The sequence below is a fragment of the Dipodomys merriami genome, unplaced genomic scaffold, assembly GCF_024711535.1.
Source record: "Dipodomys merriami isolate MVZ:Mamm:240054 unplaced genomic scaffold, mDipMer1.0.p SCAF_14, whole genome shotgun sequence".
NCBI classification, from domain to species: Eukaryota; Metazoa; Chordata; class Mammalia; order Rodentia; family Heteromyidae; genus Dipodomys; species Dipodomys merriami.
In genome coordinates, this window is record NW_027202715.1 from 17,825,719 (window position 1) to 17,840,888 (window position 15,170).

The 15,170-nt window shown below is 36.5% G+C and overlaps 1 protein-coding gene across 2 annotated transcripts in view; it reads left to right on the forward strand.

The window, feature by feature from the left end:
- Parg (poly(ADP-ribose) glycohydrolase) overlaps window positions 1-15,170 on the forward strand; it is a 118,059-nt gene that overhangs the window by 43,882 nt on the left and 59,007 nt on the right. For both annotated transcript variants that reach the window (XM_070020899.1, XM_070020900.1), the window contains 2 exons: window positions 7,711-7,803; window positions 12,277-12,434. In XM_070020899.1, coding sequence (XP_069877000.1) covers window positions 7,711-7,803; window positions 12,277-12,434 — 251 coding nt within the window. The remainder of the gene's footprint in view (window positions 1-7,710; window positions 7,804-12,276; window positions 12,435-15,170) is intronic.

Here is a 15,170-nt window from a genome sequence, read left to right on the forward strand (position 1 = left end):
TAATGTAGTTATAAGGTACTACGTGATTTTTTTGTTGTTGTTGTTGCTTTGTATGTTTTTACTGCATTTGATGTTGGTATAATTTGGGGAGGGGAAGGGAAAAAATAAAATGTTTAAATAGGGATACAGATTGACCCATTGTAACAATGAGATGACAAGACACTATGTTGAAAACGAGCTTCACAATTTAGGTGGAGGCCGGGGAGAGTGTAGTTGTGGAAGTGGGAGGGAAGGGATGGTAGGAGAAAAACAAAGGAGGAGGCAACAGTGCTTGATAAGAAATGCACTCATTACCTTGCTCATGTAACTGTAACCCTTCTGTACAGTATTTTCACAATAAAAACATTTTAAAAAAAGGAAACCTACACAGAGAATAGGAAGATTAAACACAACCTAACGTACAGGGAAAACTAAGATGAGACAAGATGAGATGTATTGGATTTAAAAACAAAACAAAGCACCCATTTGTTATATATAGGAAATGCTCCTCCATTAAAAGGCAAAAACATGCTTTTAAAGTACAAGGATAGAAAAAGAATTTCCAAGTAGATGGCCTCCCAAAACAAATAGGAGTTACTACTCATATCTGGCAAAGCAGAATTCAGACCAAAATTAAAACACAAAGAATTTCACTTCATATCAATAAAGGAAACAGTTTATCAAGAGGATATAATAACTGTATACATAGACATACAAGTGTGTTTAGTCTCTCTTACTCATCATAGTGCTTGAATTCTTAGCCAGAGCAGTAAAGCAAGAGAAAGAAAGCAAAAGGATTCAAATAAGAAAGGAAGAAGTTAAATTACTCTATTTGCAGATGCTGTGATACTATACTTAAAGACCTTTAAAACTTAATCTGTTAAACACTTTTGGGAAAGTAGCAGATACAAAATTAACAGAAAAGAACAGCATTTCTATTTACTAATTTTAAGCAGACTGAGAAAGAAACCAAGAAAACAATTTCATTCATAGTAGCCTCAGAAAAGAAAAAAAATCCTACAAATACACTGAACTAAAAAGGCAAAAGAGCTTACAGTGAGAACTAAGACATTACAAAATGAAAAGACTTCCTCTGCTTTTATAAGTTGGCAGAAATAATAGTGAAAAAAAGCTGTTCTACTAAAAGCTACAGATACTGTGCAATTTCTATTAGAAACTCAGTGTCTTTATAGGAAGAGAAAAGTAAATCTTAAAATTCACCTAGCAGCTTATAAGTTCCTGAATAGGCAAAGAAGTCCTGAGAATTCAGAGCAATGCTGGAGGCATTGCAATGAATGACTGCCTTCACAGTACACAGTATATTACAGAGTCAGAGGAGCTGGACCTGCCCAGGAGCAAGCATGTACACCAGTGGAACAGAATAGATTCCAAGTAAGCCTACATAGCTGTAGCCGTACAATTTTTAACAAAGGTGCCAAAAGTACATATGTAAGACGAGAGTCTCTTTAACAGATGGGATTGGGAGAATAGGGTATTCTTACATAAGAGACTGAAACTAGATCACCATGTCACTCTGTACAAAAATCAATTCAAAATGGATCAAATCCCTTAATTCAAGACCTGAATGTATTCTCAGAAATAAGAGGAAGAATTGACAAATGGGATTGCATCAAATGAAAAGGTTTCTGCACAGCAAAGGAAACGTTTACCAAAATGAAAAGACAGCCTATAGAAATGAAAGGAATATCTGCAAGCTATTTAAGGGTCAAGTAGTCAATACCAAGAATATATAAATTAAACATCAAAATGACAAATAATTTTATAAATTAATTGACAGTTCTCAAAAGAAGCCAAATGGCCAATAAAGTAGTGAGAAAATGTTTGGCATTCTAGCCATAAATGAAATGCAAATAAAGAGTTACATTGAGACTGCATCTCACCCCAATCATAATAGCTATCACGAAGGAAACAAATACTGACAAGGCTATGGGGGGAAAAGCACCTGGATGGAATGTAAATTAGCCACTGTGCAAATCTGTATGGAGATTCTAGTAAAAACTAAAAATAGACCTACCTTCTGACCTTGTCACAACTCTCTTGGGCAGATATCTGAAAGAATGCAAATTGACATAAGAGAGTCTCTGCATTCTCATTTTTATAGCAGCAATATTTACAATAGCTAATCAATAGAATCAGCTTAAATGTCCATGAACTAATGGATAAAGAAAAATAAGGTATGCATACAATAGAGGATTATTCAGTCATAAGAATGTACAAAATAATGTTATTTGCTCAAGAATGAATATAATTTATTACACATATTAATATCGATAGCATAACAATATGCAAATTACATGATTATATTATTATATAACATTGTATTGCATTGATATATTAATATATTAATATTATGAACTATCTTAGTATCATTCATAGTTAACATCTTAAGCAATATAACAGACTCAGAAAGATGAATAACAAATCTTCTTTCATGTGAGGAGTCTACACTTGGGAAAAGAAAAATGATGACATGAAAGTGTAAAGGGTAGTATTTGAGGGAAGAACCAATGAGAAAAGGGGAGAGCAGAAAGAAGAGGTGGTTGAATGTGACCAAAGTACTGTTAAAAACAGTAGAGTAATAGAACCCATTAAAAATGTAAGAAAAATGGAGATAAAAAATAGTGAGGAGCTGGGTGGGTATCTGTAATACTAGCTACTCAGGCTGAGATCAAAGGATTGTGACTTGAAGCTAGCTCAGACAAAAAAGTCTGTGAAACTCTTTATTTTTATTTTTTTAGCCAGTCCTGGGGCTTGAACTCAGGGCTTAGGCGCTGTCCCTGAGCTTCTTTTGCTCAAGGCTAGCTAGCACTCTAACACTTGCACCACAGTGCCCCTTCTGGCTTTTTCTGTTCATGTGTTACTGAGGAATTGAACCCAGGCTTCGTGCATGCTAGGCAAGCACTTTACCACTAAGCCACCTTCACAGCCCCTGTGAAACTCTTATCTACTATTAATAAACTACAAAATGAGGTAGTAGAGATGTGGCTCAAGTGGTAACGTGCTAACCTTGAGCAAAAAGCAGTTCAGGGACAGCACCCAAGCCCTGAATTCAAGTCCCAGGACCAGTACAAACACAAAAAATAATAGGTAAATATGATCAAAACACATTACATATGTATATGGAAATACTACAGTGAAACCCCTTTGTACATACATACATAGTGATAAAAAAGAACAAAAGGAGGTTCCATCATTTCATACATACATAGTGATAAAAAAGAACAAAAGGAGGTTCCATCATTTCATACTCTTTCCTGTTTGCTACCAGCAAATGGGAAGAAAATAGTGTCTATAGCAGCTTTACCTTATTACATATCAAATACTTTTTAAATTGTGGGTCTTGAACTCAGGCCATGGACGCTGTCTTTGAAACTATGTTTTCAAGGCTAGTGCTCTACTGCTTGAGCCACAGCACCACTTCTGGTTTTTGACTGGTTAATTGGAGAACAGGAGACTCATGGGGACTGTTCTGCCCAGGCAGCTTCAAACCATGGTCTCAGATCTTAGCCTCCTGAGTAGCTAGGATTACAGGTGTGAGCCATCAGTGCCCAGCTTAGAGCAACTACTTTAAAGTGTATCTGTATCTCATTTATCTGTAAAACATAGTTGGTGGGGTTTTTTTTAATGCTTACAGCGAGCTCTGATTTTTTATTAGAATTTCAAAGATTGAATCTGAACCCTTTCAAAATTTTCACAGGAAATTTTTAAATAGCATTTTGAAAAGGAAAATCAAAATTAAAAGCAAGTAGGGAGAGAAAAACTTTTGCTGGGTTTTTCTTTGTTCACTGTAGTGAGCCTGAGGGCTCTTGACCTTTCACATCACCTGCTTATTGCCCCCACATTAATTTTGATGCCATAAGGTAAAAATTTTAACCAGTCTTATTTAGGTACAGTTCATTTAGGTAACAATTCATTTGTGAAATGTGCTTTTGTAAATATGAAAAGATTCTGTTTTCTGAAAATGAATGTTCTTCATTAAAATTTGGCAAACATTTCATTGAAGCCACAATTGTCATGGGTGATGCACATGAGAGGTCATCCTGTAGCTAGCTGTCAGACTTTCATGAGCCTTCAGAAATTAAGGGGAATAAGTGAGATTGTTTTCTTGTAAGCTGTCATAGTCTTTTCTTCAAAGTGTCAGGCCAGAGTCATGCACATATAACTGTTAGAAACCTTCTCTAGCTAGTATTTTACATTCTTTAGTGCTATATTTTTTCTTTTCCTTTAATGTTTAGTTTGTCACACAAAGCATGTATGAAGAATAAGTAGATTTGAAAGGTCTTTAAGAGTTTGAATTACTTTTAAATTTTGAAATAAGAATTTGTTTCATCTTAGAAAATGTAGTAGAATCTCTAGTATTCTTAAGGTATATTATAGAAAATCATGTGGATATGCAGTTAACTTTTTTAGAGACCACAGTAGTGATTTTGCTAACCGTAGAGATTCTGGGGTCAATGGAAAGGATGATTTCCAGAATCCTCTGTAAGGCTGAGGTTTGACCAATCAGTTAATTGTGGTTGAAACCTTTAGTTAATTGACTAGATACTTTTCTTAAAAGGGTTACAATACAAACATCACAGCTTTTGGCCTAGCAAATCAACTGTAAATGTCTTAAAAGGGACCCCTATGGGCTGGGAAGGTGGCTCAGTAATAGAGTGCTTGCCTTGCAGGCGTGAGGCCCTGGGTTCAATTCCTCAGCACCACATTAACAGAAAAAGCCAGAGTGGTGCTGTGGCTCAAGTGGTAGAGCACTAGCCTTGAGCTGAAGAGCTGAGGGACAGCGCCTAGGCCCAGAGTTCAAGCCCCACAACCAACCAAAAAAAGTGGGGGGGGGGGGGGAAAGACTCCTAGAAAGGGCTACAAAGCATGTCCAAAAGTAATAACAACACAAAGCTGTTAATCTTAAGTACCTTGTGAAAAAAGTATACCAAGAAACGGGAATGGGGGCAGGGTAAGGAAGAGAGAGGGAGAGAGAGAGCTTTGAGGTAAGGTGTTATTACAGCGAGATACCAAAAATTATATAAATTTTACAGTAGAGCAAGGATATTCCAGTCACAGTGCAGATCATATCTATCTGGAAGTACAGGTAGGTATTAAGAAGAACAAATTTCTGAATTGCCAAGTGTGTAAAATGTCTGTAATAGTGTATGCGTATTATTTATGTGTATTTACACACCCATATATACATATACAGAGAGAATATATGTAAATAAGACTAGATAAATTTCTAAGGCTTTCTTGCTAGACTTAATTCACGGACTTTATATTCTATTGAAAAGGCAATGTCAAGTCATAGAAAGCTTTCAGATGGAGCAGAAACACCAGGTTGTACTTAGGCAGAACCTGAAGGTGGGTTAGCATCATGGCATCAGGTGGGTTATGGTAGAATTCCTGGTGAGACTATGAGGGGCCAAGTCAAAGTTTCTTAATAGTAAGAAGAGGAAATGACTGGGGTACTGCTGGGTAAGTCAATGGCACTTAGTAGTAAATTGATACAGGGATGATAAAAGGCAGGGGAGGCTCCAGAAAGATGAATTACTGGCCATTACCAAATAGAATGTTATATTTGTATATGAATCTGGAGGTTTTTAAATTCTAAAACATTATTATATAGAATCTCTCCTACTAACTCTGAGAGTTAAGGATAACAGTAGAATTATGGATGAGAAAGTGAAAATTTTGGGATAGTTCAATGTTAATTCAGAGACTATTAATATAAAGATATGGATCTGTAACTGTAGACTTCCAGTCTGTGGTCTTCCACCCCACAGTTCTGAGGCTTCTGCCACATAGCTTCATGGTAGTCAAATGTTTCTACCCAGCAAATGTAAATGAGCACTGTACTTGTTAATGGGGGTACAAGATGTTTTAAACCCAATCTTTGCATTTTCAGTCTTTCACAGATTAGAAGAGAAGAAAATGTGTACAATAATTATAACAAACTACAGTAAATGCTCAAACAGGAATGTGTAGTTGATTATAGATTCACAGAAAAAGGAGCCATTAGCCAAGACAGAGAGGGCTTTAAAGGGAAGTGTGAATGGAGCCTTCAGGTTTAATTGGTAGTTTAGTAGTAGTAAAAGGCAGAGGTAAAATAAAAGCATCACCATCATAATATAGACAGATCTTTTCATTTTACTAGTGAGGAAGCAGATTCAAAAGGATTGTGATTTCATCAAAGTGATAAAGCCAGTAAGGCAAAGCAGGGTACTGGGAATGATTGACTATCACTCAAGGCATAAACATAAAGAGGGAGAAGAACCAAGGTTTAAGCAGTGCAAGCATACTCTTTATTTCAGACATTAAAAGAAAAAGAAAAATAAAACTGGTAGTTTCAGGATAGCAAAGGGCATGTGAGAGACAGTGGAGTGGTAGCTAGTAAATATGCACAGTTGTAATAGTTTACTTTATAGGCCTAAATATTTCCTCTGACTAATTTTTAAAGTTTAGAGAAGCTATCCACTGATTTGAGAAAATGAAGGAGTGAACACAGAACTTGTGTATAAAGTCGTCAGACCTTGGATGCTACTGTGTGACACAAATTGAAGAAAACTGGGTAACAGGTATACTGGACTTCTATATTTGAATATCCTATGAATCTGTGATTAGTTCAAAATACAAAAATTAAAAGGCAAAGGCTTAATTATAAGCAGGAACCATTTGGATGTGGTAAATGACTGCATTTACACATAGGAAAGCAACTATCTTTTATTTCTACCTCCAAAATAGTCTTGTATGAATGTATGACTTTTTAAATTTAGTGTTTGTTTTTCTCAGCTTTAAAGAGGTTTGTGAAGTAGTAGCCTTTTAACTACTCTGAACTCTCCTGTGTTGGCCCTTTTCCCACTTTGAGAAATTAAGATTTAGTTTTTGCTTAGATTTCTCTATCACCACTAACATATGTCTTATTTCTGCCTCTTTATTTTCTTACTACAATTGTCAGATTCACTTCAGTAATAGCAATATTCTCTTTTTTTTAGCTATGATAACTTTCTACTTCTGAGCAACTTATTCTAAAAAAAATAATAATCTTGTTTTCACTTGCTTGTAGAAATGAGAACTTTGTCAAAAACAAACTACAAATGTCATCTTTGTGGTGCTTCAAATAATGACATGGGTATTGTAGTTTTAACTCCCAATGCTATCCAGAAAAGAAAAATTCTACGGTTATAAGAAATCTCATTGTTTTCTATTGTTTGTATTCTTCAAAGTAATTAGTATAGCTTTTATAGTGATGGCTTTAAGTTATAAACCGCTGAAATTATTTATGGGTCCTTAAGGGGTTCTGAGAGAGTTGATTGTTGCTATTAGTTGGTGTAGCCAAAGTAGAATGTACTGTTTTTCTTTCATAAGTATTGTATTTGATTGTAAACATTGACATGAGATATTTGTATGAGAAAGAGGAGAGATGGTAGGGAGGGGAGGAGACTAGGTATGGAACCTAGGAACTCTTCCATGCTAGGCAGATGCTGTAGAACACCCCTTAATGAATGCAGGAAATATTTGATTGGTTTCTTAGGGCCTTAACGTGAGGTGAAGTGTGTGTGTGTGTCTATGTGTGTATGAAATTTTCAGTATATTGGTTTAACTTTCCTAGGTGTTTGGTGGTATGATCCCAAGAAATAGGTTCTTAATTTTATAACAATGTTTTTCCATTGGTTACTATTCATTAATCATTATTATTTCATATAATGTTTTATTGGTTTTCAGGTACTTGAAGAAGCAGAAGCTCAGCATTTATATCAGTCTATTTTGCCTGATATGGTGAAAATTGCACTCTGTCTACCAAATATTTGCACCCAGGTTAGTGAAATAAAACTTTCCTGAGGCTCACAGTTTAATTTCCTTTGAACTCTAATGACCTAGATGGAGGGGGAGTAGGTCAAAGGAAGGATGGAGAGAGGGAAAGGTTTTGCCAAAGAGTATGATATGCTATGTTAAATATCGGAGGCGTGGGGCTGGGAAGGTGGCTCAGTGGTAGAGCGCTTGCCTTGCATATGTGAGGCCCTGGGTTTGGTTCCTATGCACCACATAAGCAGAAAAAGCCAGAAGTGGTGTTGTGGCTCAAGTGGTAGAGTGCTAGCCTTGAGCTGAAGAGCTGAGGGACAGGTCCCAGGCCCAGAGTTCAGGCCCCACGACCAGACCCAAAAAAAAAAGAGAAAAGATTGGAGGCTAGAGAGAATGCCGCACAAGGTCATTAAGAAAGCAGCACTCAGTTTCTGAGCTTCATTTTTCCACTATTGAAGTTTGTTTACTTAGGTTTTTCCTCTTTTTGTTTAAACAATCTGTCTTTTTTAAAGTGTGGTCATTATTTGAAAACATCCTAATGGATCTGGGATTTTGTTTTTAAAATGGTTCAGTAGTGCTGGGCACCGGTGGCTCACGACTGTAATCCTAGCTACTCAGGAGACTGAGATCTGAGGATCATGGTTCAAAGCCAGTCCAGGCAGGAAAGTCTGTGAAACTCTTATCTCCAATAAACCACCAGAAAACCGGAAGTGGCGCTGTAGCTCAAGTGGTAGAACGCTAGCCATGAGCTGAAGAGCTGAGGGACAGCGCTCAGGCCCAGAGTTCAAGCCTGATGACTGACCAAAAAAAAAAAAAAAGGCTCAGTCGTATCTATTCCTTCCTAACTCTCCTCCAAAGAAATGTGTTTTTTTCCTTTTTAAAAATTTTATTGTATAAGTGGTGTACAGAGGGTTACAGTTAATATGAGTCAGGTAATGAGAATACTTCCTTTTGAACACTGTCTCCCTTAATTCTCTCCCAGTTTTTCTCCTCCCGACTTTTCCTTCCCCCAAAGTTGTATAGTTCATTTCAAACATAGTGTCTATTGGGTTTCACTGCTGAAATGGTTCATCCTTTGTCCCACAGTTTCTCTGTTTCACCTTCCCTTCCCCAAATCAGATAAACTTACATATAAGACCAAAGGTACAGAAATCAAAAAGGGAAGAGATGTATTTTTTTGCAAATGAGTTCATAATGCTTTCTTATTTGTAAAAATAACAAGAATATTGTATTACTTCAGTTTAGACTACAGTAAATATATTTTGCTACTTAACAAATAACATTAAATTTATTTACCAGTGTCCTCGCCGTGAGCCTCTCTGTCGGTTGATTGAATATCCTTGTGACTTGGTAGCTAACTTTCCCAGTATTAGCAAGCCAAGGGAGGTAGTTCAGAAGTACAGTAGGTTATGAGCACATATTTTAAGGCTGCCAGTGTCACTTACTCTATTTTTCTACCTATAGGAAAATAGTCATCAGTATACCCAGGAGAAAGGAATTTGGCTCTGCCTCTTTTTCTGTTCAGTTAAATGTCCCCCCACACCTACATCCTGACTTGAACCCAGCCTGGGCACAGTCCTTGAGCTCCTCAAGGCTAGTGCTCTACCATGCACTTCCAGCTTTTTCTATGATTTATGATTTAATTGGAGATAAGAATCTCACTTTGCTGCCTGGGCTGGCTTTGAACTTCAATCCTCAGATATCAGCCTCCTGAGTAGCTAGGATTACAGGCATGAGCCACCAGAGCTTGGCTCAGTTAAATGTTTTTTTTTGTTTGTTTTTTTGAGTTCAGCATGTAGTTTGATGGCATTTAGCCTTTGGGCAAAGATGACTTAATCTTCTCATCCTTTCATGCTTTTGGAGAAAACCTTTCCATAAATTACTTGCAGGGGGAGAGGGGGGGAAATTTGCTCAAAATCATTTAAGCTTCTTTGTTATTATCTTTAAGTAGTTTTACAAAGGGGTTTCCATTCAGTATGTCCCCAACCCATACCCATCCCCTCAAGTTACTTGGCAATATTTTCACATATGTGCACTGAATATAAGGACTGTATTTGCCTATCTTTTCTCTGTCTACTCCCCTCCCCTGCAAAAAAAAAATTAAATTTGTAAACTTTAAATCTCTTGATAGAACCCACATCAGATTCATGGCTCTCCACATTATTTTTTTTAAAACAAAGGTGTAGGTTGGCCAGAACTTAATTTTCCCTACCACATCTGGCTCAAGAACATCTCGGTTCTGTGCTCTTTCTTTCTTTTTTTTTTTCTGAAAAGTCAAGGTTAAGGTTTCAATTAGAGATCAAAATACATTTTTGACAAGTTGTATATTTAGTTAGTTACTATATTAAAGCATTCTAGGCCAAATCGAAAAGGTAACTTTAGATTTATATAAAGAAAAAAATCAAAGGAAACAAATTTTGGGATGTTTTAAAATACCTTGGTTCATAGTAACCAGTCTCTTACTTTATCTAGCTGAGTGTTTGCCAGTAAGATTTGTATTTCAAGTTCATTAAGGTTGGAATATTATTCATTAAAATTGAAAGTAATTTTCCTGGGTAATTTCTCACTAAAACCAAGTATTAGGCTGCTTTAAGCCATTGATACCCTGTCATCTTTTCTAACCTCGTTGCTAGCTTCTGAATAAATATTTAGGATAGGAAGAGTGTTCTATATTTGCTTTCTTACAAATAGTAATTACTAAGGCCTGAAAGAATGCAAGATTTTGGAAGTTTTACCTTTTGATTGTTTATTTCTTTTTAAATTTTTATAAGAGAACTAGAAAATTGAATTGTAACTTTAATCTTTTATTGTACTATTAATATGTATTTTCCTATTGCTGAGAGAAATTATGATTTTGTTTAGTCTTACCTTTCCTCAAGTACCTTTTGGATATTAGAGGTTTTATCAGGGCAGTTCTCTCTGCAGTTTGCTTGAGATTTGTGCAGACACTCAGCAGTCTTGGTTCTAGATATTACTGAAAGAGAAAATAGAAATATCTCTAAATGTTATAGGGAGGTATTTTTTTGTTCTTGACAACACGGGATTGAACTCAGAGACTTGAGCTTGTTAGACTTTTGCTCTATCATTTGAGCCATGCCAGTATTTTTGCTTTTAGCTTATTTTCCAAATGGAGTTTTTGCCTGGAGCCAATATTAACCATACTCCTCTTGCCTCCCTTTCCTGTGTAGCTGGAATTATACATGTGTGCCACCATCTACCTGTAGTGAGCATTTTGCAATTTAAACAAACTGGCATGACAGTTGGTTTTTGGTTTCACAAGCCTGTCTTTAAAACCACAGTTTAGCTGGGCACCGGTGGCTCACAGCTATAATCCTAGCTACTCAGGAAGCTGAAATCTGAGGATCGCAGTTCAAAACCAGCCTGGGCAGGAAAGTCCATGAGACTCTTCAATAAACCACCAAAAACCCGGAAGTGGTGCTGTAGCTTAAGTGGTAGAGTGCTAGCCTTGAGCTGAAGAGCTCAGGGACAGCAACCAGGCCCAGAGTTCAAGCCCCATGACAGACAAAAGCAAACAAACAAAAAAACACCCCAGTTTAGACACTAGAGATAGATTAAAATCCACTGACCACAATATTCAGGTCCTATGGATTGTACTGACTATACAGGTCAGTGAATTTGGGTTTGGTAAATAGAAAACATTTTAGAAATAACAGATTTGAGTCCTGGGAATGTGGCTTAGTGACAGAGTGCTTGCCTAGCATACATGAAGTACTGGGTTCCATTCCTCAGTACCACATAAACAGAAAAAGCTAGAGGTGGCGCTGTGGCTCAAGTGGTAGAGTGCTATGCCCAGGCCCTGTGTTTAAGTGCCAGGACTAGAAAAGAAAGAAAAAGAAATAAAGGAAAGAAGTCCTGTATTTTCCCTGTCATGGAATGTTTGATTATTTAGGAAATGCTTATCTTCAACAAGTTATATGTAAGTCTGTGTGGCATTTTTCACATATTCCAATAATTGGTCTAATAAAATCAGATTTAGATCTCAAGCTGCCAATGTATAGTGTGATTCAGAATATGAGGAAAAATATTTATTGAACTGTTCACCTTAGATCATCTTATTAGTGACTAAGAAATGCTCTGTCCAACTATTTTTAATTATAAGGACAATTTAATATAAGCAATAATCTCTAAATTCAGTGTGATGTTTCTATGTTTCATCTTTTAATTTTTCATTGCATGACTAATCTATTTCTGTTTAATTTATAATTTTGTGTTTTACTACTGATATTTTGTGTCCTCTCCATGATCATTATTATTGATTAGAAATCTGTACTTTGTCAAACAAGGACATTTTTTCAATCAGGCCTGATAAGCAGCCCTTGAGTTTAATAATATTGCTGACATAGGATTAAAGAGTGGCATGATATTATTCCTGCCTTAATTGAGCAAATGCAATTTGGTGCCTCTGCTTTCAGAATTACTAAACTAATTATTGCTCTTCTCGTCTATATTTTTTGTTTCCCCCATCAGCCAATACCACTTCTGAAGCAGAAGATGAATCATTCCATTACAATGTCACAGGAACAGATTGCCAGTCTTTTAGCCAATGCTTTTTTCTGCACATTTCCCCGCCGAAATGCTAAGATGAAATCGGAATATTCTAGTTACCCAGACATTAACTTCAATCGGTATGTTTCCAGAAATCACTTGTTTTGCACTGGAATAGAGAATGGTGGAAGAAACTAATAGATTTTTTTAAATAATTTGCCAATACTAAGCACTTTATATATATCTTTACTGTTATTTCAGTGATGTTTTTACCATTTTCCAGGCAAAGTAGTTAAAGTTCATGAAAGTAAAGAACTGATTGGGATCCAGAGCCCTGTAAGTCACAGAACTAAGATTCTATCTTAGTTATTCCAGTACTTTGTTGTTCCATCTTTAGATTGTCCTTCAAACACTCATAGTTCCATCAGCCTCTAGTTTGACTAGTCATGGAAATATTTGTTGTACATTATATTCTTTATATATTGAAATAATGTGACACTGGGAGGACAAGTCCTTTCTATAAGGATCTCAAAATGTGAAAGTATTAAAATCTAAGGCTTCAAAAATATGTCAAAAGTGAAAATTACAAAGTGATGGATATTTTATAGGCATGATTAATTTATCAAAGGAGTATTTCTTTTTTAATATTTTTATTGTAAAGATACTGTACAGAGGGGTTACAGTTACATGAGTAAGGTAATGAGTACATTTCCTATCAAGCATTGTTACCCCCTCCTTTGTTTTTCTCCTACCATGTCTTCCCTCCCCACCTCCACAATTCCTCCCTCCCCACCCCCCTGGGAAGTTGTAAAGTTCATTTTCAACATAGTATCTTGTACATCTCATTGCTACAATGAGTCAACCTGTATCCTTATTTCAGCATTTTGTTATTTCCCTTCCCCTTCCCAAATTAGAAAAATGTATATACAAGATGATGCAGGGCACCAGAATCAAATACAATGAAAACAGGGGTTATACCATGGGGGAAGAACATATAAAAAAAAAATCACATAGTACATTATAAGTATATTAAAAACAACAGCAAGAAAGATAAAACCTCTTGTGTCCCTATCTTGGGGTTAATTTTATTTAGCATCATCTTATATGGTCATATGTACATAGCTTTTGACCTTTTCTGCTTGTCCTAGACTTATACAAATTATTGCAAGTAACCATGGGACCTTTGTTTCTTTGGGCCTGGCTTACTTCACTTAATATCATTTTTTCTAAGGCTTTCCATTTCCTAACAAATGGGGTGATGTCATTCTTTCTGATGGATGCATAGAATTCCATTGTATATATTTACCACATTTTCTACTCATCTACTGAGGGGCATCTGGGTTGGTTCCATATCTTTGCTATGGTAAATAATGCTGCGATAAACATAGTTGTGCTGGTAGCTTTAGTATAGCCTTGTTTGTGATCATTTGGGTAAATGCCCAAAAGTGGGATTGCTGGGTTCTAGGGGAGCTCTATGTGTAGTCTATATGTAGTCTTTTGAGGAACCTCCATGCTGCTTTCCAGAGTGGTTAAACAAGTTTACATTCCTACCAGCATTGCAGTAGGGTTCCCAAAGGAGTATTTCAAATTATTGTCTACATTAATGCACCATAAACATTTTGAAGATTATAGATTCCATCCATTTTTCCATCATCTACACAAATGAAAGCATTGTAACGCCTCTTCTTGGCAAATGAATAGCATATTTTTCCTTTTTTCCCTTAACTCACCAATGCTTTTTCTCCCAACTTGTATTTCTTTTTTCACTTGAGGATATCTTTATGGGTCTATATATGCTCCTTTTGTCTGTAGGTTTGTATAATGCCTACCTCCACCACCTCTAATCATCCATCTGCTGACTTTGAGGGTAGGTTAGTATAGCAGTGTTTAGTCAGCCAGCCTCAATACTTAGAACTATTCTTTGCTGTGTTGGTTCTTTTGTCACTTCCTTCCCTCCCTCCCTCTTTCCCTCCCCCCTCCCTCCCTCCCTCCCTCCCTCCCTCCCTCCCTTCCTTCCTTCCTTCCTTCCTTCCTTCCTTCCTTCCTTCCTTCCTTCCTTCCTTCCTTCCTTCCTTCCTTCCTTCCTTCCTTTTCACTTTTAAAACAAATTCCAGATACTTAGTTTCACTTGTTAGAGATCTTGGCTTTCAGTTCTTCAGAGGTACCATTCATCCTAATTCTTTGGTAAATATATATGGCCTTTAAATAGTTACTTTACAGGAGGAAGAAGTTATCACAATTAAGTAGAAAACAAAATTAATAAAAGTTATTGTTATTTTATTTTGAAAAGGAATCCCACAGACAGTATAAGAGCCTGCAAAGGTTGCTCACACCTGTAATCCTATGTACTCAGGACACTGAGATCTGAGCATTGTGGTTTGAAGCAAACCTAGACAGGAAAATCTATGAGGCTGATCTCAACTAACCACCAAAAAGCCAAAAGTGGAGTTCTGGCTCAAGTGGTAGAACACTAGCCTTGAACTAGCCCAGACCACCCTGAGTTCAAGCCCTAGTTCTGGTATGAAAAAGAGAAAAAAAGCAAAATCAAGTATATGGACCTCCTTCACAGTTGTACCTCCATAGTCACTCTATGATTGCCTGTTCTTTACCCCAAGCATTGTGTTCAGCAAGTGGACAAAAGTAAACCAAGAATCTTAAGTGGTGGGGACATGCACTGCTCTCCATAGTGCATGTCTTCTCAACAGTGTAAGTGCAGAATGACAAAGGACAGAAATGAAGAAGTCTTTAAAAGGCTTGGCTTCATAACTTCCCATTCCCTGTTAGCAGTTACCAAAATTTATGTTCATCTTAATATATGTTCTAATTTTAATCTTTGGTTTTTTAGGTGTCTTTTTTTTTTCATTATTGGATAACCT